This window comes from Bombus terrestris, chromosome 9, assembly GCF_910591885.1.
Source record: "Bombus terrestris chromosome 9, iyBomTerr1.2, whole genome shotgun sequence".
Classification (NCBI taxonomy): domain Eukaryota; kingdom Metazoa; phylum Arthropoda; class Insecta; order Hymenoptera; family Apidae; genus Bombus; species Bombus terrestris.
Genome location: NC_063277.1, coordinates 2,416,403 through 2,442,680, shown reverse-complemented (window position 1 = coordinate 2,442,680; position 26,278 = coordinate 2,416,403). Strand labels below are relative to the sequence as shown.

Genomic DNA, 26,278 nt, shown 5'->3' with positions numbered 1-26,278 from the left:
GTAGGTATCATGAACAATTCATTTGTAGTAAGAATTTATTTCCATGTTCACCTACATGCAATTTTTATATACTATTATATACAAAGTAGTTAATCAGAATGTAAATAGTACTCGATCGTAGACATTTTTACTCCTGTGAAATAGAATTCTTGAAAAACGTATCCATTGGTGCTAGTGTGTTAAGTTTTCGTAAATACACTTTACGTACAGACGTCTCGATGACAATTGTTTGAATAAAACCAACAATAGTGAGTCAATGTAGAATCCGATTAAATAAATATGAACGAGAAAAAGAACAAAGATTCTCTATCACGTCACCGCCCGGTTAACAAGCCAATTAATGCTTGCTTCTCTTTCTCTTTTTTCCGTACTGTCTCTAAATTCCGTTGTTTCCATGAACTCTTCCGTAGCTTTATGGGACGTGAGCCTACGTATCGACCTGAAAGAAAACAATTTCATTAGATTGAAGTTATTCTTACAGGAGAAAGTGATCTCATTCTTTTCTTTTTTCTTCCTATTTTTTTCTAGTTGAACGAATATGTCTAGACGTTTGCCATATCCTATCATCTACTAATACTTAGTTGCTATTGTAAATTATTTTGTTTCGGTTATTAATGTTTCGCATATATTACTTTTTTAACTCCATTTATATTATCTTTATTTTTATCTATAATCCTGCCTTCGAACATTTATAGACTAGAGCTGTGTGAGAACCCGAAAATACTAGATCACTACGACGAGAATCTTTTAGGAGCCAGAACGGGTTCCCGGAAGTTTCGGGATTCTCGTGAATGTTTGTTCGGACTTCCCTAAAACTTCCGAGAAACTCAGACAGTCGGAAAACCCGGAAATTCTCAGGAACGCGACCCGACCCGATACGACCCGACCCGATACGACCTGACCCGATCCGACCCGATCCGATCCGATCCGATCCGATCCAATCCAATCCGACTCGACCCAACCTGACCCGATGTCTTTCCGTCTCGACTATCGGGTTCTTGCACACCTCCGTACCTATTAATTGGAAGAGTATAAAATCAATTAATTCATTAAAGGTAAACGTTGGATTAATGTGATTGTTTTGCGATGCTTCTATAATCAGTTTGCTTTAATAAATTTGAAAGACTCAAATACTTAAAATATTTATATGGAGTATTTGAAAATGTGATTCTAGCTTTTTCTAACGAACGTTTGGTAAGTCTTGTACTATTTTAAAATTACGGTTTGTTACCCAACTGCAAAAGAACCCCGTATAAAAGGAAGTCAATATCTGAGATACGGATAAAGCAAAAATAAACCGTAGGCTTAAGTGGTTTACACAAAAAACATGATACGACTGAATTAGAGACCCTCTACTATCTGTGAAAATCATGACAGAAGATGGCGATATTACCCACAGTATCAACGATATTCAAAGTAAATTCATTTAGAGTTTGCGTTTCATTGTTTTGTCAACGAACCAAGCACGCCCACGAGTGTACGTAATTCTGAACAATTTCTGTCTTTTCGAATTTTTTTATTCGCAGCATCTCTTTATATCGAAGTATTTAATTCTTAGTCCTGATCTTTTAGTGAACTAAACTTATACACATCCATCCTTGTTTTCTCAAAAACAAGATCTCAAGCGAAAAATTTTTGTACTTTCTTTCCAATTTATTTTTGCATACAAAAGAAGCTCCTGATTGAGTGTACCAATTATATTTGTTGAAATGTCGAAGAAATTACTAGAAACGTAAACGTGATTCCTTTAATAGCATTTCGAAGAAAGTTTTCCAAATACCAAGAAAGTTAAACATTGGTTGAAAAAATTCAAAGTATGACGATTTCTCAATAGAGTATGAATCATGAGAAAGAGCGAGAAGTAACAACGTTTTAACAGATATTAATGGAAACAATCTAGGGCAGACAATCTAACAAGTAAATTACTTTCGCGTTATATGTAGTTATTACTTAAATTAAATAGAAAGATTTTCTTTCGAGAAAATTAACAAATGGATTTCACTCGAGTGAAGAGATATAATAAAAGTCCGCACTAAATAGGATATAGATTTGAATAGTATAAAATATGGATGGAATTACTTGGAACAAATAAGGAAAGGGAAGGAAACCGGAAACGGAAGTCAGCTTTCAAAATAGCGGAAACAGGATGGCAGAAGATATCAATCGAATTTATCGAAAAATTATAATCGCCATCGAGACAGTGAAGTATTGATTATTTCAAAATCAAATTACTTTACCATTACTTCCTGAAAAGTTGTAACAAACGAAATCAGTATTCTATAAGATGAAATTATTGTAATAAACAAATCATTCTAAACTTATATTCTAATATTAAACTATGATAGCAGTGCATAAATTCTATGAAATCTTTTTATCAAATTCGTAGAATAGCATACGAATATAGTATGACATAATTCGAGGAATAAGCTGGGAGCATAAATTCATTAATCTGAAATGGGAGTAATATATGGTATCTGGAAACAAATGTATGGAACATTTTACCGCGAACTTGTCTCAAAACTTTAAACGCGTTTTTCTCGAAACTACTTTTTTCGAGTTGGCACGACATCTCAAGTGCTGAACCGATTCTACTGAACCGATTTATTTGAAATTTGGTGTGAATGTTCTTTATATATTCCTCTATCGCCTCAACCAAGCTCAGATCAAAATTTTTAATTTTACTATTTTTAAAAAATTCGGAATTGTCAAAAAACATACCAAAAAGGAAATTCTTTTTTCAAACGGTCGCGATTTTGTGAAAGAACATTTTTTTTACTTTTCCAAGGTTCATGCTATAGCCGCATCTATACTAATTAAGAATCCGTTCGGCATTTTTGCTTCACATGACTAGAAGGCTTGAAATCATGCACGCCAGGACATCCTTTTTTTTTGGACCCCCCACTTTGCCAGCTCATAACTTTGTGAATTTTGAGTTTTTCTTTTCGGCTAATTTTTTATGTAATCTTAAAATATCAATAAACAAATGATAAAAAATGGATAGTAAAAATATTTAGCGGATAAATATGTAGCGAAATCCTATATTCCCAATGCCATATAATTATTAATTACAGAGAATAAACATTCAGTGTCGTTTACAATTTTACAATTTCACGAAAGTAATTTAAGAAATTAGCATAAGGAAATTAATAAAATCGTATTACTGCTATAAACGAAGAGATTGTTAAAATATAAGGCAAGTTGCTTGCTCGATAAGGATAATATAATATATCGAAGCTTTTGATATTTATTCCTCGAAACAAAAGTACCAAGGATCTTTTCGCGACACATATTGAAATATGGTAGCACGATACAGAGTACCTAATTTATTACAACCAAAACTCTTTGAATCCTAAATTCCATTGTAAGATGAATTTTCTAAACTCTTTCTGAAATTTCTTTCTAACCAACCTGCACAACTCTTACCGCTAACAGTAACTTGCTGCTACAAATGTATTTAACTACGTTTTAGTAATACTCGCAAATTTTTGTTAAAAAGAAATAATGAAACTTTATTATGATGTTCCAAATTTTTAAAAACGTTTACTTAAGAATGGAAGCTATATTTTAAGAGCAAAGATTATAATTAAACATTCAGAAAAACGACGGTAATCAAGACAAAGTCATTGATCAGCTGTTTAATCTTATTCAAAGTGATCGCAAGGTTACACCCAGGACAACAACAGAAATCGAGTCAAACCAGGTACCTCAAACGTTCACTCATATATCCGTTCAAACAGTCATCATTTCTATGACTTAACTTTTTATATTCAATAAAATATTGAAAAACTTAATAATTCATAAAAGAACGATTATCAAAATCTTTCGTATAATGTTGAAAAAGGATAAATATTTTATTTCTTTTTATTTTCTAAGTTAAAAATTATTCAAATGTTTTTTCATCATTTTATTAGTTTAGATTCTTTTTAACGGTTGTAGAAGGCTTCTTTAAAAGAAATTATATGAAAGATCCATCGCTTTTGTATTAGCTTAATATGATAAATATACCGATTCTTGCAGACAGTCTCTATCGTATTCATTGATTCGCTCGTACGTGTGTTTAAACTACTTGTTGCGTCTGATCAAATTCTGGACCTACCACTTATCGCTGTCGTTACATACACGGTGTCTCATTTTAGTACGGAATAGTGTGTTACGTCCGGTGACTCTCTACACAAACCAGACACCATACCTCGGGCAAGATGACTGCCAGATATCTACATACCTTTATTGCGAGCCCTCAATAATCTTAAGGTTCCATCATAAATCTTAGCATTTTCATAGTTAACACTTAGCCAACAGCGCGTGCCATTGCAAGTTATACGTTTCCACCGCGTTCGAATAAGCCAACCTATACACGCTGTCCACTGCGCATTTTTCCAATTATCGAAGACTTCGCTACTTAAAAAACAAAGAAGTATAAAAATTATTTAAGTGGTCAATTATATTTTGCGGTCAATGATTTTACTTTACAATTTCACATATTGTTTATACGAAACATCAAATTAAAATTATATGTTAAAAGTATAAAAAATATAGGTAAAATTAAAAACATTAAAGATCACTAAAGATAAATAACACGACTTGAACGTGAAATTAAAAATTCATAATGCATTCTAATATCCCTTTACAGTGTGGTATCGTTCGATTATGTAATAACTTTATTTAGTCATAACTGATAGTATAACTTTTGAATTAATTTTAACACCACTAAATTGATGTATTTTATTATATACTGTACTTTATAAAAGCAAAAAAAGTGGCGCAGTTAATTGGGAACAATTCCAGGTAAACAATAACTGATAATAACAACAACAAAAAAGAAAACGCATTGTTAAAGTCTAAAAGGGAGATTTCCCCGTTCGGTCACGCAGCGATGATTTTCACAGAGGGGAGATCTCCGTATTCGGTTGGCTAAGTGTTAAGGTCCTTCAGACCAAACAAGTATCTTTTTGGTTGAAGTATTCTTCAGATCTATTGTCCATTCCGAAAAAACACGGGAAAGCGGTTTTCCCACCCACGGGCGACCTTTGATTAGGGGCGTCCAGCATCCATCCTTACCCACCAGCCTTTTTCTTATCCATTTAGAAACAATGACCGCTGCCCTCATTTTCCTAGCCAAAATTGTCATCAACGAATCCGATGACATACCCACCAATAGCTTTCCTCTGCGACAACATTGTCAGCGGACTTTACTGCTTTCATCCTTACATCAGTCACCATCTCTTGACTGGTTTTCCGTTCATTGACCAGTCATCAGTTTAACTTGTTACTTACACTTCGCTGAGAATACATCTACACGTACCACGCGTAACTACTTATATCTACAAAGTTGTTGGAATATCGTAGTGTATATCGTAACCCGTTAATTCAGCGTTATAATCAGTTTAACCACCTCTATTATCCTAATCGAAATAGGGGATCGACCGACTCGTGGCGTCGATTATCAAATCGGAATTTACGACTCTCGTTGGCGCGCTTCTTCGCGATCAGGTCCTTTCGCGAAATGGTCAAACAAATGTCATCAATAAATGAATTATTTTTATATATTTTATCTATAAAATTATCTTTTACATATTCGTATTATATTTATAAAAGAAATTTGCCTTTTATATTCCAATGAACAATCATTCAGGAAATCATTCGGAATGTTATATAGATATACGATATATAGCTTACAATGCACTTTTCCTGTACTCTATGTGTATTATGTACAGATGATGCTTAAAAACTTTTTACGCTAATTGCTCCGACCACAATGATCAATTTCTCGATCAACAAACAGGAATGCAAACAATTTTCAACTTATTATTCACCATATTGCAGTTGTGCATCAAAATGTACACTGCTGAAAATAATTGCAGGGACATTCGATTACGCAAGAACAAAAATATTTGAAAAGTATCCGTATTTTCAGATTAAAATCTAAGAAATTATAGAAATTATAGAATATTTTCATAATTATTACTAACCGGAAATAGATTTCGACCGCCTATTGACAAGAAATATTTCTATTAAAAAATCTTTCGTCGTTAATCTTAACGAAGGGACACATTTAACAGCATAATTCATAAATTTAACATACTTCCGAATACTAATAAAACTATCTATAACTTCGAATAGTATATTTTTATCCCCTTCCTTAGATAGTTGTTAAACCTCCAGATTTCTATTGTCATGATACGCTTTAGAGAAACTGTCACGAAATATCTTTCCGCTTAAAGAACGCCTCGGTTTTTGACAAAAAATATGTATTTATAGAAAACTCTTAGAGATTCGAAATAATACAAGGAAAAGTTTTCATGATAAAGAACAAGATTTATAAAACGTGAGAGAATAAATAAAAAATATAATGGTTCTGAATAAGTTCTTAAATTTAAATGTACACCTTGTAAATATCACTTGGTAAGGCAATTTTTCAAAAATGTGCTCATAATAGTGCTTATAAGATCTTAATAATAATTTCATGACTAAATAACACTTATTCTGGAAACTAGACTATTTATATTGTACTAAACTCTGGAGACGTTAACGTAAAAGTGGTACGTATAAGGTTCAGTTACGAAGATCAAACACAGACTTTGCATGTGGTATCACTCAATTCTAATTTAGGTCTCAACCAGTCAAGTTCGTCCGAATATAAGTGAGCGTAATATTCGTATTTTGTCACTTAACGATATTTCATTCTCGCGAGTAGGAAGAACGAGGTGTGGACAACAAATGATATGTACTGTGGCAACGTGACTAAAAAATCTAGTGTACCAGAATGCTTTAAGGAATTTAGGAACGAGTTTAGTGTAATGAACGGCCAGAGAAGATATATCATAGCTTGTGCTAATAGTACGCTGAAAGAATTCAGTACAAAATTGAATGTTTCGTGGAAATAAATTTTCTTAAATATTGAGAAATTGATAAACAAAATAATTTACGGAGAATAGAACGTTTATTTGCAATAAAAGGGAGCAATAAAAATCCATTTATCTGAGCATAGGGGCAAAATAATTGGGACTACCATCAAGAAGAGTTCGCTAATTTCTCCCATCATGTATTATCTATAATCTTTGCTCGAATAACTCGTTCACGTCCGAGCAACTAAATTCGAATAATTAGTAATATTTCAAGAGATGTAAATTTTTCTCAAAATAGATCGTTCATTCGTTACAGTAATAATTGAGAGTTGTTCTGACAATAAAAAATCCGTAAGAAATCAGTAAATCGTAGACCAAGTAAAATTTCATTCTAATTAACGAAAGACCAAGTCCTACTGAATCCTAATGAATGAATCTTATATAATATATAACAATACTGTTTGTTCTTCTAAAGCGTAAAACATCGCTCTACTAAATTTCGAATAAAGAAATTTTTATCTCTAGAACTCACGAACAGATTTATCTATTAATATTTCTATAAAGACCACAAAAGAAGATTTGTCTTTTTCAAGATATTCAACAATCACGCTTTGTGCATCTATCTTTCTGCATTATTCGCACAGGAATCCATTTGAATGGCGAAGAAAAAGAAAAGAGGAATGCAAAGGACACAAGATTACTCATATACGCCGATTCCTGGAAAGTTACATCGGGTAAAGTACATCGGGTTCCGTCAAAAAAATCTGAAAGACCTCGTTATTCGGCCCAATAAAATAGTCTAGCCTGCTCAAGCTTTGGCCACCTACTTCGATGAGCCACCCCGTCTAATATACGATCGCTTTCGCAGAGACAATATGTTTATTTTGTAATCGAGTCGTGTCCCTCGTCGTGAAATAAATATATCGACGGAAATATTCGTGCTATTTCTCACCCACTGTGTGGTGAACGGTGTCGAACGCAGCAGCATGTGTAGGACTCTGATTCATCCCGCGAAACACAAGATGAGGAGGAAGAGGAATCTCGTCGATGGAATGCGACCACCGCCAAGATCGATCGTTCCCAAACCAGTGAGAAACGGAAATTTTACGGGTAAAACGTGAAATTTAAACGAACGACAAGTTTCTGACCAACCGATTGGAAGATATCTGTATCATATCGATATACTTTAGATTTTAGATACTGTTCAGATAAGACACATTGTAACAGAGCAATAATAGGTAAAAGCCGTGTCTGGAAATAATAAAAATAAGTAGCTATAATAGTTCAATAAATCGTTAAGTGGACTGTTGGGCCATCGCGGTTCTTATAGGTCTAGTTATTGGAAGATTTGTGAGACGCTCTATTGGTCTCATTTATGTTCGTAATGTCGCGAAACAAAGTTGCTTTTATTCATTCTGCGATGTTGTAAAAATAAATATTAGATAGAACAATTGCGTTATTGTAGTCTCGGAGCCACCAAGCTACACATTTTTTGGTAATAATGATAATAATAAACAAATCCAACTCAATCGGAATTTGAGATATAAATTAGTAGAAGAAAGATGGGAATATGTAAATTAGTATAGCGATAGGGAAGGTCTTCGAACGTCAGACTATAAACTTTTGGAATATTTTTGAAATAGTTTTGAATTGATAAAACCATCTAAAATTCAAAGATTCGAGATTACGTAACAAAACAATGTGCTACAATGATATGAATGGAAAGAAGCGACAGTATCGTTGATCTTCATTGCGTATACCCTGAATGTGAAATAGGAAAAAGATCGGTCTTCTACTCAACTCGTTTCTCTGCAAAATTTCTTCTATCTAAAACGAAGCAAGAGATACAGCTTGCCTAATTGGCTGACTTGCTTTATATAGAAATAAATATTATACAACATAACATGATTAATACCATAACAAAAAAGATAAGTGTAATCGAAAACGAAGTAATAGAGCAAGGAAAATCGAGCGAACGAGAAAGATAATGATTACGACAGCAGTTGAGAAAGACGCTAAGGAAGACGAAGAAAACGGGAGGAAGATACGAAGAAAACAGAGGGAAAGGTGAAGAAACTGCGGGGGAGTTACAGAGAAGCGGTAGAAAATTCAAGAAAAGAAACAAGCATTTGTAAGAAAAAAAAAAAAGAAAGAAGAAACACGAAGAGGATTTGTTAAAGAGATGAGAAGGAGCGAAAAAACGAGAAAAACGAAATAAACGAGAGAAAAGGTGACGAAGAGAAAGAGAGTGACGTACTAAGGAAAAATAAGAGGACGGTATAATCACGAAATGAATGTAACAAATGGTGAAAGGTTGGTAGAAAATATAAGGAAATATGACGAAAATGAGGATGAGAAGAAACTTATTAAACTCTTGTTAAATCTTAAAAACTCGTTAATACATTCTAGCACGTGGAACAATTCTTTACAACTTTACGCTTGCAATTTTATACTTTTTCAGCGGATCTTTCAATATTTTCTCCCTTTTTCGATATCGATCAAACAAATCTAAAAGTAAAAAGTACTGACTGACGCCATCGATACTGAAAAAGACGAACAGAGAAAGACTCGCCAAGAAACTAAACTAAGCTACCGAACTACCAAGAAAAATGAATGACGAAAGAAGCGAAAAGGACTCGGTAAAAAGAGCAATGAAACGTAACGATGACGATGTCCACTAGGTAGATGTAACGAGTACGATGACGATTATGATGACAAGTAAGTCACGTCGCACACGATCGGTTGTTTTTCGAACAAAACGATTCCGATTGGCTGTTTTATGGTTAGGTGGAGGGGTTAAAGGGAAGAACGGTACTGGTAGGGGTTGTTGAATGAGTACCGGGACGAGCGAGGTCGCAACGCATTCCGTCGTAGTCACCCCGACGGGTAACGGATGTCCAAGCGGCTCCGTATTCGCGCGCTAAACTCACGAGGAACTCGGTGAGATTGATACGAAGAGGTAACAACGAATTTCCTCTAACGAGAAACCGAACGGACGACTGAACGAACAGACGGTCGAGCCCACGGTGAGTCTTTTAATTTTTCCTAATATTTTTCCATTTATTTGCTTTTTTAATTGAATACAATTTTAGAATCTTTCGTTGAATGTTTATACGAAGCTTAGCTGTGGTATGAAATTAATAAAATTTCTTTTTTCTCTCGTTTAGGACACGGTAATTGTACACAATTCGAACATAAAATGGTATCTTTTTCTAAATGCCACTGAATAGAGTATGTAAAGAAAATACGAAATATTTCGTATTAATAACACTTAGATCGAGTTATTAAAAAAAAAATTGTCAAAATATTGAGATAATATCGAAAAAAAGCTATATTGAATTTAATCACGCATTTGATATATCAGAATGGTTGCCTATAAACACACTGAAATTACTTAATTGGAGGACCTACGTAACTGTAATAATTCATTTTTGTAATAAATCTGCTATATTGTACGATTTCCTTATACAATAGTAATAACAATACCGCAATAATACCATATTTTATGAATCTCATAAATATTAATCTCAGTAATAGAGTATTGCTTGAAATTTCAAACTAGATATAAAATTCCGCTCGTAGAGACTGAAGAAATGTCATTTTAATAAATTACCGGTTGATAGATACGTAGAGCCGACCTCGTAGATATAGCTATTTTTTCAAGTAATTGCATATATTTTCAAGTAAATGCAAAGTATTAGAATCGACAATCTCTAATTTGCAAAATTACCGCAATAAATATTTTTTAAACTTCTTTCCACAATTTCTTTCACATTAAATACACATTTTTTATAATTGTTTCTTTCTAAATCTTTTAGTGATCTTTTTTCATTCATGATATAATTGTACGTTTCATTGAAATAGCTTATATACAGGGTGAGTCGCGTAAGACATCCCTAGAACTGTTTTTTTAAATTAAAAATATCGAGACACGAGCTCTTTTTCTAATTAGATGGAACATCATCATACCCTAATCATTATAAGTGGAACAAATTATAGGGGTCGGATGACTTCTAACGGAAAATCAAATGCCTTCTCATTCTTTTTTAAATAAGATGGCATATCAATTTTGCATTAGTTGAATAGTACTTTTTAGCTATCAGTCTCAGAATTCTGAAAAAAAAAAAAAAGAAATATGCTTCTGAATCTTTCCTATATTAAGCCGAACAACGGGGGGAAAAAATAATGAACGAAACTAGAAAAAGTATAAACAATACTTAAACAAATTAAACGGAATTAGCAAGCTGATTAAAAATCCTTTGGTCCATCTGAAATCGCTCAAGCGTCGGTTTCACTGTCAACGAGCGACAATGCTATCTCTCCCTATCCGAGTCACTAAAATCGGCAAGTCGGTGGTTATTCACCGCACTAAATTTAGCAGGAATGTTGTATAAATAGAACGTAACCACTGCAGAAATGTCTGGAAAACGTAAACAGCATACCTGACTGTCGTCAAATTCAAGGATTTGTGACCGGCCTAATAACGATCACGACCGCTCGTCACGACGTTCGACCATGATGCATTTCGTGATACAGCATCGTCACCCACGTTTCTATTAAATTTATACGCGATGCCTGCATACGTTTTCCATCGAAAATTTATCAAAGATTTATTTAGTTTTATAATACTTTTCAGAATTCGCCAGTGGGAGCACACCAGCTGTATCTATATTAACGAATCGTTTCACGGAAGTGGAAACGTTGAACGAACACGAGAAAGATATCGAACGAGAATATATTTGAAGGAATAAAGATAGAAAAATAATGTTTACGACTACAGTCTTTATCTTCACATTGAACACACTATGGATGGCGTGTCAAGCAGTGCCACTGCTTGATATGAGGAACAGTTTGGAGCAAAATGTATTGGATGCTGTGGTTTCCTCTGCATGCTCTTCAAATGGAGGTTGTTGGAAATGGTTACCGATGCAAGAAGTTCAGAAAGATGTTCCTTTGACTCCAGAGGACCTCCCCATATCAAAGTAGATAATTTGTATGATCTTTAATTCCCATATTATTCTATATAATGATAGGAAATAATGCTGTTATGGATTATAGAATGGATATTCGTCGAGAAACTTCAAGTTTAGATCCCAACACGATTATAGAAACATGGGGTGATAGTTCCCCATCACTGAACAGAAAAATTCACCAATTGTCACTGGCTAACAAGCAAATCGGAAATAGATTGTCGAAGAAAGATAAGTCACGTAGTTGGGGTGCTGGCGGCATGCCCTTTTCTATTCTTTATATGAATCCATATGGTCCTCGTGGAAATTATGCCAGTAAGGAAATATTAAACAAGAAAGAAAACGATAATACATTATCGCATATAAGCACAGATACACATGGTACATGTTATGTTAAGGTACTTCACAACAACAAGATCTGGGAAAAACTGAAAGCACAACGCCACCTATAATACATCCTAATACTCGCATTGCTGTGCGTAATGGAAGTTCCACGCAACCAAGAAGACAATACTCGATAATACCGCAGCTTTTTATATCATATGGCTGGGGTCCGTTTGGCAAATGAAAAGAATCTCCTACTTAAGTGTGTAAATGGAATACTGATCTCATAATTTTGGTATACGAAATCAACTGTATAAATATTTAGTTACATTTAATTTTAACTAAGCGTCATATTTTACATAAACTACAATCTAAATATCCTTTTTTTTAAAAAAGCATCCGCAAATAACCATAACTCCAATTATACATTAATTATTTGTACATACTTTTTAAATATTTATTCAAACGTTTTATTTTAATCTACCAAAAAATTTCTTAATTTTGTTAGCTGTGAATAATTATTATATGAGAAATCACGCGTTACTATCCCTTTAAATTTTCATTAAAATTTCACTAAATAATTCAGTAAAATATTAAAGATTCTACCTCATTATGTATAAAATTATCATTTATTCTTTTCTCTTATATGATTCAAAACCATAATAAAATGAATTTTTAATTCCTAAGAAAATTAAAACTTACTTCTTATGTATAGCTTTGGTTATATTAAAATCAGTTATTTTTTTCATATTTGAGAATATAATCTACCTTAAATTATTATATAAGAGGTTATTTAACTTACCGTTCATTTCTTTCATTGCTTTGATGAAATCTTGTGGATCTTTGAAGGACACAAACCCAAATCCTTTCGTCTTATTTGTCCTTTTGTCCCTGACTACCTTTGCTTTCTGAAAACTCGGATATTTGCCAAAGACTCTTACTAGCATTTCATCTGTGACGTCGTTTCCTAAATCTCCACAAAATATTCTGAAATCATCTGCAATATAAAGAAAAATGTAAAATATATTTAAAACAAATTAAAGCTTACGAAGAATATAAATATGAATAAATAATTAACCTTCATCCCATTCTAGTAAGGAAGGATCTTCCCATGTTTGTCCACCAGCCATTCGTATGATTTTTTTATTTTTCTTCCCTTTACCTTTTGGATGAGTCTCTTCTGCGCTAGCATTAGCCATGATAGAACTTGCCTTCCCTTGGCTAATTGCTAATTCTGCTGCAGTACTTACACCTTTCACCTTGGGTTTCTTTTTGCTGTCATCTTCTGGGATCTTTGTATTGATAATCTGTTCAATAATTTCTGGATGAATCATTGGTGCTGATGTAGATTCGTAAGTTTTTGGAGTAGCACTTAAACACGGGTCCACCATATTTGGTAAATATGGATTACTTATCTGTGCAGGTGATGAGTATGTTGTAATAGAAGGAACCGTACCTGTGTAAGACAATAGCTCATCAGTAAACTACTTGCAATAAATATAATCTTATGATATAAAAGCTTTATATCCATTTACCTTGTCTTGCTACTTGTTGTGGTATTAACATTGGCGGTGGTGGAGGAGGAGGTGGTGGTGGTGGCGGTGGTGGTGGAAATCCAATCATTGGAGGAAAAGCTAAACTAGCTGCAGCAGCAGCAACGACTGGTGTTGGAAGTTCATGTTGCTCCAATTGTCTAGCCACTTGATTATAAGTATTTGCGCCAATTACAGGTCTAACCATTGGTGTAACTAACTGACCACCAATTTCAGCTTCAAATCTAAGAATTGGTTTTAATTTGTTAATACATAAAGCCATTCATACTTCAAGTACAAGTTTTCAATCATATCTGTACAAAGATTTATAATAATTTATTTGTTTCGTAAGAAATCAGCCACTTGAAACTTGAAAACGTAAATTAAATAATTCATTGCATATTAAAAAGAAGTGTTTATGTATATATATATATAAATAACCAATAAAAACGAATTATAACAAAAAGGTTAGGAACATTGTGTATATTTATAACTATTTAATACCTATTCATTTCATCTTCCATTTGACGTAATTTATCATCCATTTTGATGTTCTTACTGTTTCTTAATTTCTTCAATAATGTAAATATATATGATCCTAGAATAACAAATTATTTATTACTGACCGCGCAAGTCTAAAGCGTTCCGTCTAATCAGTTATGTTCTGACAACTGAAGTATTATTCAGTACTACCAATACGCGTTATATAGGAACAATTCATATGTTATGTTTTATTTAAAATATTCTCTAATTCATTAAACTTAGTATAATCTTTAAAAATATGTGATGTAATTTTGTACTTCAAAAGTATTAGAGATAATATCTAAAATAACATTTAAAAAATCTATAGTTCAATAATAGTAATCTACACTTTACTGTAGTGGCAACAGTTGAACATCTGATACGAAGTTCTATATGTCGAATGTACATCCAATATAATTATGTATAAAAGTGCTATTTTTCTACTTTTTATTATTATCAACACATCGAATAAGTATGTAATCGCCGAAAATGACGAAGATATATCGGCAGATCTGTATGTTATCGAAGGAAAAGTATTTCCATGGGAAAATGGAGCTCCAAGTGGATGGCAATTAATGACTCATGTTATGGCTAATGGTGGAGAACATTATGGTTTCTTAAGGTAAATTTATATTAGGTATTTTTGACTGAAAATTAAAAATTGTTCAACTGTATATTTTTATCAGACAGAAAATATCTAAAGTAATGCTTATTTCAACTTTACATAAGTTAGTATCCGTATTAATATATCTGTACTTTGTATGTTTTACACTTTTAGGGAGGATGGAACGTTTATTATTTCAAATGTACCATCAGGATCATATGTAATTGAAGTTGTAAATCCAAACTGTGTTTATGAACCTGTTAGAGTAGAAATTAATTCAAAGGGAAAATTCAGAGCAAGGAAAGTTAATTTGATTCAGACGTCTCAAGTAATACAAGTTCCATATCCATTAAAAATGAGACCACTCACACCATTTCGTTATTTCCAAGTTAGAGAACAGTGGAGAGCAACTGACTTTTTATTTAATCCCATGGTATGAATACTATTACACATATAAATTTACATTTATATAGAAAAGGAATTCAATTTATCATTTTTTATATCTTTATAGGTTTTAATGATGATATTACCGTTATTGCTAATTATGATTATACCAAAAATCATGAATGACCCTGAAACTAGGAAGGTTGGTAAATAACTTCCATAGTATAATTTTATAAGTTTCATTGTACAATATTAAATTTACAATTTGTATATTACTTCTGTATTTTTCAGGAGATGGAGCAATTAAATAATTTCACCAATTACAATATGCCAGAAATGTCTGAAGTAATAACATCATTCTTATCTGGTGGGGAGAAACAAAAAGCAAAAGCAGTAAAAGCTGCAAAAAAGAGACAATGATTAAAATGCTTATAGAATGTATATTTGCACTTTTGCTCTAGTCTTTCAATAGTTAATCAAATTTCTAGAAAAAATGTTAAACTCTTCTCACTTTTTTAATTTTCATGTAGCATTGTCACATTTGAAAACAGGTAACAGAGAATTCTAAAATGTTATTTTAATGCAACAAAATAAATATATTGATATTATATTACATAATTTGTTACAAGTTATAATAAAGAAGGAAAAAGCTAAAGTACATTTTGGTGAATATTAATAAACTTTTATGTTTTTATAATAAATATTTATCTATAATTTTGCATATTATTCACCAGTTGTATTGAATTGTAATTGTAACCAGCTGTATTTGTAATTATTTTATTATCTTTCCTTTCGTGTATTATTATTTAAAAACATATAGAAGAAATAATTCAAATATTGTATATTATGAATGTAAAGCAATTCGACAAAATATATTTGTAGGTTAAAAATAAATATCCTGAAATTACTTTTAAACTGATATATAATAATTATTGGAAGAAATTATAATATTCTACACCATTTTACAAATGTATTAAAAAATGTTTATTTTCAAATATTATGCATCACAGATTATCCTTTATCTACTACTTACAATATATCACAGATCACTTTTTTATAGCTTATTAATCATTTATATTAAAATCAAATAAATTAAATGTTTAAATTTTTTATTTGTAACATACGTTCTCTGGCTGCTTTGAACTGTTCAAAAATATTGTCTATATTAGTCATAAGTTTATCTGTACTCAATCTCTGAAAATAATTTAAGTGATCATCTTGTTTAATTGAGCCATGAGTTTGATGGATGATATTCATATTTAACTTAATGTAACCACTTGGCGTAACATTTAAGTATGACTTATTTAACATTTTATCTTCATGTCCTTTTGGGATACTACAGTGAGTTATGTCTTCCAATTCATAAGTACCACCTGTAAAAAATCTTCTAAGGGTGTTAATAATACTTCCTGTTGGTCGCCAAGTTGGGATATTGAATTTATATGAACCAGGTAATACAGGCAAAGGAACAGCAGCATAACCTTCTGTACGATATCTGAAGTTTTTAATTGTTAAATTTAATTTTTTTATTATGCAAAATATAAAAATTTTTATATTTAATTTACCTAAACCAGTTGTCAAGTGATGTAACTGATAGTAATAATCGAGGCCAAGATGGTAAAATACTGTTTGCATCAAGGATAGCTGCAGATTGAAAATCTAATGATATTTCAGAGGCATAACTAAAATATGCAGAGTTATTCTTTAAATTACATCTTTGAGTTCTTCCATACAACCTATCAACTTGACTTGTGCCCCAATGTTCTGGCAAATCAACATAGTAAGAAATACAAAGTCCATTAAAAAAGAAATCATGAGCTGATAAAATGTCCAATTTTATAAAAAATTTATATACATTTGGTGATGCTAACTGAAAGCTGTGAAACATTTCTGCTTCTTTGTACATCAGATGTTCTTTAATTTCCTATAATATAAAAATCAAAACGTTATCTGGTTACCTTGCATATATTATTAAAAAATTAATAAGTATGATATTTTAAAACATTTTTATAATGTCTGTAATTATTTCTTAAATAATTTTATCATAAAAAATATATGTTTTTTACATATAACAGGATAATATCTTAGATAATACACTACGATAATACATTATCGTGATAATCCGAAACTGTGTGAAAGTTGCTTTTCCGTTTAAATAATATATACTGCTCGACCGTGTGCATAAAACATATAGATATATGTATGTATTCATATATGTATACGGAGGAGAATCGATAGTGTAAACGTATTCAAGGAGCCATTCACTGCCATAAGATTCAGTTGAGTTTGAGACTACGCCGGTGAATGTACTTCATCGTTTCCACGTATTTCATATATTCTAAGTAACTAATAAGTTTTGATTGTATTGTAGTAAAATGATCGAAAATACAGAATTAAATATGAAGATAATCACATTTCCCGAGTATGTTTTAACCAAATGTAAAATAAAACAACTAAAATTAGTTTAGTGTGTCATATGTTTAATTATACAAAATTATAACTGTTGTGTTAATGATTAATTTTCGCTGAATTCAAGAATTATGTTCTATCCTCAAAGAATGATGAGACAAATCTCTGAAATCTCCTATGTTGGGTATGTATATATTTTATAATATAATATTGTCATGTAATTAAAATTAGAAAAATTACTAATAAAATTTTTAACTCGAAAACAATAGAAAAGACAGTATGTAAATATGCAAACAGAATTAAATAGAAATATTTTAAAACGTTCAAACCAATTTACAATGAAAAAATTTGAATTAATGTAATCAAATCTTCAACTGATTTAATCCTAAATATTTTACTTGTAACACTAGATTAAAAATGTAATAATAACTTTCACCTTCAACTGATGAAAGGTATACAAAAAACTAAAGGAGACAGCATTTAAATATGCAAACATGTTTAAACCGGTTTACCATGGAAAAATCTGATCATGCATTTTATATACATATACATACTCACTTTTCGCGATTCATTTTGTTGTTGCTGTAATTCCAATGACGATTGTTTCTCGGAAACATGCTCGAGCCAATAATTAAATTGAATGCCGCTGGAATTCGTGATAGTGTAATAATGGTCGTCCGTGAAGTCGGGATTTACCGTCAGAATTTTATGCAATTCATTATACGTGATCGTGAACAGCACTATTTCCGTATTCTCGTCGGAGCGTGTTAAGATTTTATCTCGTTCAGATAAATCAACCATGACATACATTGTGGAACGCTCCATGTAAAGATAATGATTCGTTCGAATCCTTGTTTCATCAGGTGCATTATCAATGACCGCTTTATTGTACCTTTCAGGGAAAGGTTTACGATTTTGCAAGGTTGGCAATGCAGTTTGGTTTTTAATTGCCAATTTTGTCTTATAAGGTTTTGTTAACAATTCGTCACCCAGGTAATAAGAATCATTTTGTGTGTAGGTATAAAGATAAGATCCCTCGATATTCTTCTCTTTGATTTGTCTGTAATATGCTTTCTGACATTCAGTCAGACAATTCGTTTCTTCACTGTAAAAACTTAGTTCGAATGGACTAAATACTTTTTCCTGCCAGTTAAAAATACGATCCTCCTCTTTAAGAAAATTCGAGTCCCTGGTATCCCCTTCGTTTTCGAGCAGTTCTGCAAGCAAAGGCCTTTGCTGCACGATTTTGACTCTGAAACAATAAACACACGGAAGATAAATACAATTTAGAAGGTAGAAACAATCTCTGCCAGATGGCCGGGATCTAATTCTATCGACATGTCTGGTACCAGTTTCAGCGGCAGAACAGTCGCGTTGTTTTCAATTTGAACGATCAAAATTAATCTTGCAATAGCATGCCAGACTCTTTCACGGTCTTAGCAAAATTTTTTATGGAAATAGATAGTGATTTATTTTACATAGTCCTCCTCCTCCTCCTTTATAAAATAATCTTTTTACTGACATATATAATATAGATGACACAATGTGAGCTGTATTTCAATGCACAAGAGACCTTGTGTGCTATTTAATAGTCTAAGAAAAATAGTATGTATACCAGTTCAGGGTTAATTATACATTTTAAATAATACATTGGAACTGACAAAGAAAGAGATAATAATAGAAAGGAATAATAAATAGACAATAATAGTGAAAAATAATAATCTTACGAACGTTGACATTTGTAAAACTTTAGTATCATAACGAAAGATGAAGATTCAAAATGTTACCTTATTTTAAAATTGCTTATAGGTTCTTTAACTTTGTAATTGACGGCAATTTTTTGCTTCCGTATTTTATATGCCATTTTTTGTTTTTACTCCCAAGTATATTGATCACTTGATAAGAAATCGATTTGAAATAAAAGAACATTTGTGTATGAGAAAAGAAAGCTAACTGACGAGAACAAGGTACCGACAATCGCATACGAAATATTGTATGTCGATTCCTCTGTTGCTTGGTAACGGGCCTGACAACATGAATATATACACACACAGTTGAGTACTTGCGTTTTATGTTGTCTGTACCCTCTTACGTATGATTGTGACGAATTTCTTTTGACATAGAAATAAAATGTAGTTGTAAAAACATTACATCCTGTTGAGTCAGCTTTTTATAAGGCGAAACATGTAATAAACGCGGCAATATTTAATACATATCTTTCGCGAGTGATTAAATATCAAGAAAGTTATCTGTATATACCTACATGTATATACATGTATAAGATATTGTTTTATCCATAGAATATTAGTTTTCAATGGCATGTATTAAGATTTTGAATTGCAGATAATTTTTTGTAAAAAATGGAATAAAAGTGTATTTATATTATATTATTCTAATAATGTAATAATAAATCATTCTTTTTTAATGATATAGCTAACATTAATAACATATCATTATAATAATTTTAAGAGAGTAATACTGAACGGATAATCTGAAATTTTTTAATATTTCATAAGCATTTTGATCTATGTAATTCTATTTATATGAATCTCTCACAATTCTTTTATAAATACTCTAATGTCATATTCTATTTTAATCACTTGCTGGTAACAAAGTACCAAATGTCGCTCCAGACTTCATTAATTTTTTGATGAAAGGAAAGCTAAACAATATACATACATATGCGAGCTATCTAGTGTACTTACATACACACGAATTTTATGATTCACTAAGAAAACTGTATGAATCATCAATGAAGATATGTATTCTTGTTAGTATACCGGTGCACGTGAATTACAACTTTTTATGATTATATCTTACAATAATATTAGATTTTAATTACTATCTCCACTTTTAATTTTATTATCAATAAGGAATTTTTTTGTAATTTCAATCATCATTAACATTTATTTTAATCAGTTATCCAAATTATTATAAGGGAAAAGAAGAAGTTGAAAATTGTTATATTAGGAATTAGATTCTTAATTTTATTATTAATAAGAATTTTATTTTATCTAACTATACAAACAGGTAGAACTGTTCTGTTATGTCAATAAAGAAATAATTACAACATTCTGCCATACAGTACAACATCTTACGGTACTTTCTATTCGTGCGATGCTTCGGCCGCTTTAAGTTCACCTGTTGCGAGTTGCGACGCTGGCGACTTTCAGCCGTATAGTCTTTTCAAAACGTGTCCTGTTATACCTGATGAGATACGAGTCTTCGTACTGTGTACATATAATACTAACCGATCATAGTAATGGGAAATTTGGTTCGAAGATAAACTAAGCTATTTGACTGACGATTAAAATTCTTGTCGACTGCAGAGGTATTAAGATTAATGGTATTTCTCAAAAAAATCAAAGATGCTTGAATAAATCAATGTCTATGTACGATATACATCACGCGGATATATAGAATACATGTAGAACCGTACATGTATCTCTTTCGTCTACTACACAATATATAAATCTTCTCTGTCTATATTCCGGATAATGCATCGATCTGATAAGATAAAATACTTGTGTATCATACGTATAAATAATGTGTAAAGTAAATTTCTCCGTAATAGCTAGAGAATGTAGTAGATCGTGTGCCGTAAAAGTAGACATAACTTGTGTCATTCGTAGGTTTGATATACAATTTAACAAATGTACAAATTTGACAAATTAACCGGATATAGGTATGAAAAGAATTTAAATGTACATATATATTCTCTCCTTTATTAAGTATAAAATGTAAAATATATTTTTTATAGTAATTTCAATAAATTATACTACTTCACTTTTTTGAAAGGACTAATTTGTTTTTTTAGGATAAAAATAATGAAATTAAGTTATATAATATTTATTGTATCATATATTTATTTATATTAGGTTTTATTTTGTGTTGCAGAGGTTTCAAATTAATAAGAATGTCAAGTAATCAGGAAGGAGAGTCTGGTATAACAATACCACTGCAGTATAATAATTCTGTAAGAGTTTATCTTTTCTATGTAAAATTTTCATTATAAGTGTCCCATAACCTGTATAAACATTATATAATATAAATTTGATAAAAGGTATAGCTTTTCATATATTGCAATAATTTCAATGTTTTCAGCATTGGAAATCTATATTTGAAAAATATGATCTTGATGGAGATGGGAAAATCTCGTATCAAGAATTACGAGCTATGATACGCAGTTCTAGTTACTCTAATGATATTCCAACCAGGGTTGTCCATATAATAATGCATAAAGCAGATCTAGATGATTCTGGATATCTAGATTATCCAGAATTTATAGCTATGGTATTTTTATCTCTATTACTATTACTTTTATTATAATTTTACTTTATCTGCAATTGTGTTCTTACGATAGAATAATGCTTATTTATGTACTTTATTCTATATATTATTACTTTTATCTTATTGAAAAAATAAAGATATTGATAAAAGACTATTTTTTAATAGATCAATAATCATCTGTTGATTACCAGGTCAATTGAATTTATGCTATTATAGAATCTATTTTATCTCTCTTAGATTACTTTACAATAATATCTTTTATTATTCAATGTGAAACTAATAAACAAATTCTATATTCTTCTCTAGATTCACAGAAAAGATATGCAAGGTGTTTTTGGTCATCTCGTGCAACGATATGTACAATCTATGGTCCCACAAAGACCATCTCCTTTTGAAGGTCTAGCAAGGTCTAGTGACATACCTGATGGGCAGTATGAAGAAGAATATAGTTGTAAACCTCCAGCACTAGCAATGATAATTATATCTATATTAGAAATTACTTTATTTTTATACGACGTGATTGTATATAAATCACCTTCAGTCGAAGGACCAGCAGCTACATTATTTATTTATAATCCACATAAAAGATACCAAGCATGGAGGTATTTAACATATATGTTTGTACATGTGGGGTATGTATTTTTCTTATTCTACAGATAACTGTTTATATGATTAAATAATTAAAATATATGTACCTTTCTTTATACAGAGTATTTCATTTAGTAGTAAATCTACTTGTGCAAATAATGCTGGGTATTCCACTGGAGATGGTACACAAATGGTGGAGAGTATTAACTATATATATAGCAGGTGTCGTAGCAGGATCTCTTGGTACCTCTGTATCGGATCCTACAGTATATTTAGCAGGAGCATCAGGTGGTGTATATGCATTAATTACAGCTCATGTGGCAACTATAGTAATGAACTGGTCGCAAATGGAATTTGCTATTTTACAATTGTTAGTATTCCTTATTGTAACAGTTGTTGACATTAGTCAAGCAATATATAACCGTTACGTATTAGAAACCAATGACCAAGTTGGATATGTTGCTCACTTTGCTGGTGCCATTGCGGGTTTGCTCGTAGGTATAAATGTACTTCGTAATCTCGAAGTAAAAACTTGGGAAAAAGTTGTGTGGTGGGCCAGTATTATTACTTACACTGTACTTATGACAGCCGCCATTTTATGGAATATTTTATATACGTCTTATTATGATTAGTTACTCTTAATGCTGTTGCGTTTTCTAACGCAGTCGAAGTTTGTAATCTTGCCACTATGTAAGTAGAGACAGGTGAAACTTTTTCTACAATACCAGTTAGATAAATAAGGTGCAAATTTCAGTGCACTTGTATATATCTAAACTGAACATTAATATATTGCGTACTGTGATATAGAAGGTCTCTATATTTTGCACAGGAGAAATAGCTATTACATATCGTAATGACAAATAATTTTATACTCGATAATATTCCGCGTTAATAGTGAAAAAACGTAATATATAACTTTTTTGCTATTTCATGGTCTCTAAAAGTATAATAAAATCAATTATTTTTATAATAATAAATTAAGTACGTTAAATGATAATCGTTCAAAGATAAAATATTAAATGCTATAAAATATAATGATAAGATATAAATGTTATAAATGCTATGTCCTAAAGCGATAATTGCAATATGATTATTTTATAGTGCGTTGTTTTCAATATTTGAGTACATATTAGAGTAATATTTGATTAGTATTTAATTTTGAAGAAATAAATTTTATTATTATAATATATGTAAAATATTAAAGTATTACTGGTATATATATATATATATTTATATACATATATACTATTATGGAACGTTTCTCTTCTATGGTAATTTTTATGTAATAAGTTTCTGTGCTTCATTATATCATGTATTTATAATTCACTATGTCATGTACCTGACTTGCAATCTACTAAACTAATGTTACAGAACAAATTTGTCCACATATATGTGTAAGATGTATAAAGACCTTCAGAAACTTATTCTTTCGCAAAATCTATGTTTTGGCTGCTAAAATAGTAAAATTATTTGTTTCAACATAGATAAAAACTTGACGAAAATAGAACGACAATAGAAAATAAAAAATTACTAGTGCCTTGTAAGTATAAAATGAAATCTAAGTCTGAGGTGTATATAAAAAATAGCACTGTTTTAACATTATCATTTATTTAAAAACGCACTATTTTAATTTTATCAGGAAAATAAACATATTGAGATTTAATTTTAACTACTCTGTTCATAATAAAATATTACACAACTTTCATAAAGTCACACTTAAAATATTACAAAATTTTTAATTCAACAGTAATTATCTTAAATTTTGGCAATATATCAAAATCATAAAAGTTATTTTAGAAGATACCCGTGAATCATGAGGTACAATCATTTGAAACAGTATATTTCAATTTAAAGTAATTTTAATAATTATTCGGGTTTGTCATGCACAAGTATACCTATTATGTTCTGTTACTAATTAAGCTAGTTATTAATATCAGTATATGCAAGGAAAATGCAAGTATATTAATTTTTTTATTCTCACCAAATAAAATCTTTATTTATTTTTCTCATTCTTCTTTTGTTTTTATCACATAAATAATAATCATACCCTTAAGATTCAAATATCTGAAATACGCACAAAAAGGGAACACAGCTTACAATCCAATGAAAGTCAAAGATAATATAAGTTCTTCATTTTTGTACTTTCATATTAAGATAACTGATTTAAAATTAGACTGTGCTCGAGAGTAACGAAATACATATAATGAAAATGCAAAACATGAAACTAAACTATTAGTTTAAGAGCTTCATTGTAAAAGACGTAATTAATACGATAATTGAAGTGAAGTTGTTGTTTCAAAAATGTATGTTACATGATAGTTGTAATGATCTTAATAGACAGGGTAATCCGACAGAAAATCGAGAGAAACTGAACAAAAATTATTTTAAAACGAACTTGAGCGAATAAAGAAAATTTTAATTGACCGAATAAAGAAAAATTTATCAAAGAACCTCAACTTTATTCGTTAATCGTATTTAGATGATCCTTCGCATGTAAGTGCTTCTTATGTATTATCTTGTGTATGTAAGTTTTATAATAAATATGAAATTTTAAATTAAAAAATGCGTGTTTGTGCTACTATATAAAATCAATAATTATTTGCGTATAGTATCGCTCATAATTAGTCAAATAATTTTAAAGATAAACAGAAATTTGAGGACTGTATTTTTTAATGGGAAATATATTTTTTTTATTTTTACTTTTTAGCATTACAAAATTATATAGTAACTTATTGATAACCTTCGATATTGTATGAACTGTAAATATTATATAGCAGAACTATTTATCTGGAGAAGGGAATCATTATTAAAAAAAAAGAGAATACCAACTAATTTTAGCAATAATAATGAAATGGGACAGTAAAAAAGATCGTCGAGTAAAGTCTATTCTTAGTATTTATAAAAATTATATTAATGTTGCAATTTGATAGATATGTGTTGAATTGTTTTAATTAAATTTTTAATTAATTTATGTTTTATTACTTTGTGATTCGTTATTGTAAATCAAAATTGTTAAATCGTCGAGTAATAGTTAGATTCATTATAAAATTAGAATATAAATTTCTTATTACAAAATTAATTATGAGCGACACTAAATATTTAACCTAAAATAATTAAACTCGATACGGCGACAAAGAAACATTTTGTTCATATTACTTGCATATTTTGCACGCATTCTGTATAAAATAGAATAGAGTAAATTCTAAATCAACCATCGCTTTAGATACTATTTCGACATTAAAATACAGATAATCGTTAAGTTTCCTCATTCGTTCGATAAACAGTTTCTATCTTAATAATAAGTACCATTATTTTGGACAGGTACGATCATTTCCTATATATGCATATATTTCTTCAGTCAAGTATTATATTTATCAATAAAAAAAAAGAACGACATATCGTTAGATTCTACTTATGTACATAAATGATTAACTGTATAATTAAATTATCATATATATTTTTATCTATTTCAAAAGGAAAATACTTATTAGATATCGAAATCAGTTTGAAGCTTCCTTTGAAATTTACTAATCGTTAACACGTTTCCTGTCACATGAGTCACCAATGACTGACCCACCAAAAATAAATGTGTACCCTTTTTCATCCTCCTTACCTAATAAGGAAATAAAACGAAGGAACAATGAATCGTAGGGTAAAAATAAATTTGACATAACCCAGGCTATTCTTTCTAATTAAATATTTCGATATATGTAATTTGTGAATTTAAACCTTAAATTTCAGTTTTATATTAATCTATCAGGAACTTTAAATTTCATACGGCGCTATGCGCGTCTTAAAAAAAGAGACTCA

At 30.7% G+C, this 26,278-nt stretch overlaps 5 protein-coding genes across 7 annotated transcripts; 3 read left to right on the top strand and 2 right to left on the bottom strand.

Moving 5' to 3' along the window:
* Positions 1–17: 17 nt before the first annotated feature.
* Positions 18–14,348, bottom strand: LOC100647660 (RNA-binding protein 42). Its single transcript, XM_003397431.4, has 5 exons — positions 14,176–14,348; positions 13,675–13,916; positions 13,218–13,595; positions 12,942–13,136; positions 18–439 (listed from the first exon to the last, which is right to left on the bottom strand). The coding sequence occupies exons 1-5, from the start codon at positions 14,214–14,216 to the stop codon at positions 315–317; spliced, it is 981 nt and encodes a 326-aa protein (XP_003397479.1). The 5' UTR covers positions 14,217–14,348; the 3' UTR covers positions 18–314.
* On the top strand, positions 9,679–12,517 carry LOC100648753. The gene is made up of 4 exons (XM_003397439.4): positions 9,679–9,871; positions 11,482–11,827; positions 11,904–12,130; positions 12,214–12,517. Exons 2-4 carry the CDS (start codon positions 11,610–11,612, stop codon positions 12,381–12,383), a joined length of 615 nt encoding a protein of 204 aa, XP_003397487.1. The 5' UTR covers positions 9,679–9,871; positions 11,482–11,609; the 3' UTR covers positions 12,384–12,517.
* Positions 14,349–14,544: 196 nt separating the features above from the next.
* Positions 14,545–15,841, top strand: LOC100642287 (ER membrane protein complex subunit 7). The gene is made up of 4 exons (XM_003397469.4): positions 14,545–14,815; positions 14,972–15,230; positions 15,309–15,383; positions 15,473–15,841. Exons 1-4 carry the CDS (start codon positions 14,613–14,615, stop codon positions 15,599–15,601), a joined length of 666 nt encoding a protein of 221 aa, XP_003397517.1. The 5' UTR covers positions 14,545–14,612; the 3' UTR covers positions 15,602–15,841.
* A 309-nt stretch (positions 15,842–16,150) lies between these two features.
* Positions 16,151–19,718, bottom strand: LOC100651372 (Meckel syndrome type 1 protein). The gene is made up of 4 exons (XM_003397460.4): positions 19,378–19,718; positions 18,149–18,842; positions 16,747–17,105; positions 16,151–16,676 (listed from the first exon to the last, which is right to left on the bottom strand). Exons 1-4 carry the CDS (start codon positions 19,452–19,454, stop codon positions 16,274–16,276), a joined length of 1,533 nt encoding a protein of 510 aa, XP_003397508.2. The 5' UTR covers positions 19,455–19,718; the 3' UTR covers positions 16,151–16,273.
* LOC100650000 (rhomboid-related protein 2) lies at positions 17,291–25,031 on the top strand. 3 transcript variants are annotated; one of them, XM_012311372.3, is made up of 5 exons: positions 17,291–17,774; positions 21,488–21,566; positions 21,695–21,883; positions 22,187–22,512; positions 22,590–25,031. In XM_012311372.3, the coding sequence occupies exons 1-5, from the start codon at positions 17,722–17,724 to the stop codon at positions 23,098–23,100; spliced, it is 1,158 nt and encodes a 385-aa protein (XP_012166762.1). In that variant the 5' UTR covers positions 17,291–17,721; the 3' UTR covers positions 23,101–25,031. The 3 variants fall into 3 exon arrangements, with proteins under 3 accessions (XP_012166762.1, XP_003397500.1, XP_003397499.1); XM_003397452.4 differs by lacking the exon at positions 17,291–17,774 and adding an exon at positions 20,573–20,921; XM_003397451.4 differs by lacking the exon at positions 17,291–17,774 and adding an exon at positions 20,928–21,275.
* Positions 25,032–26,278: the final 1,247 nt, after the last annotated feature.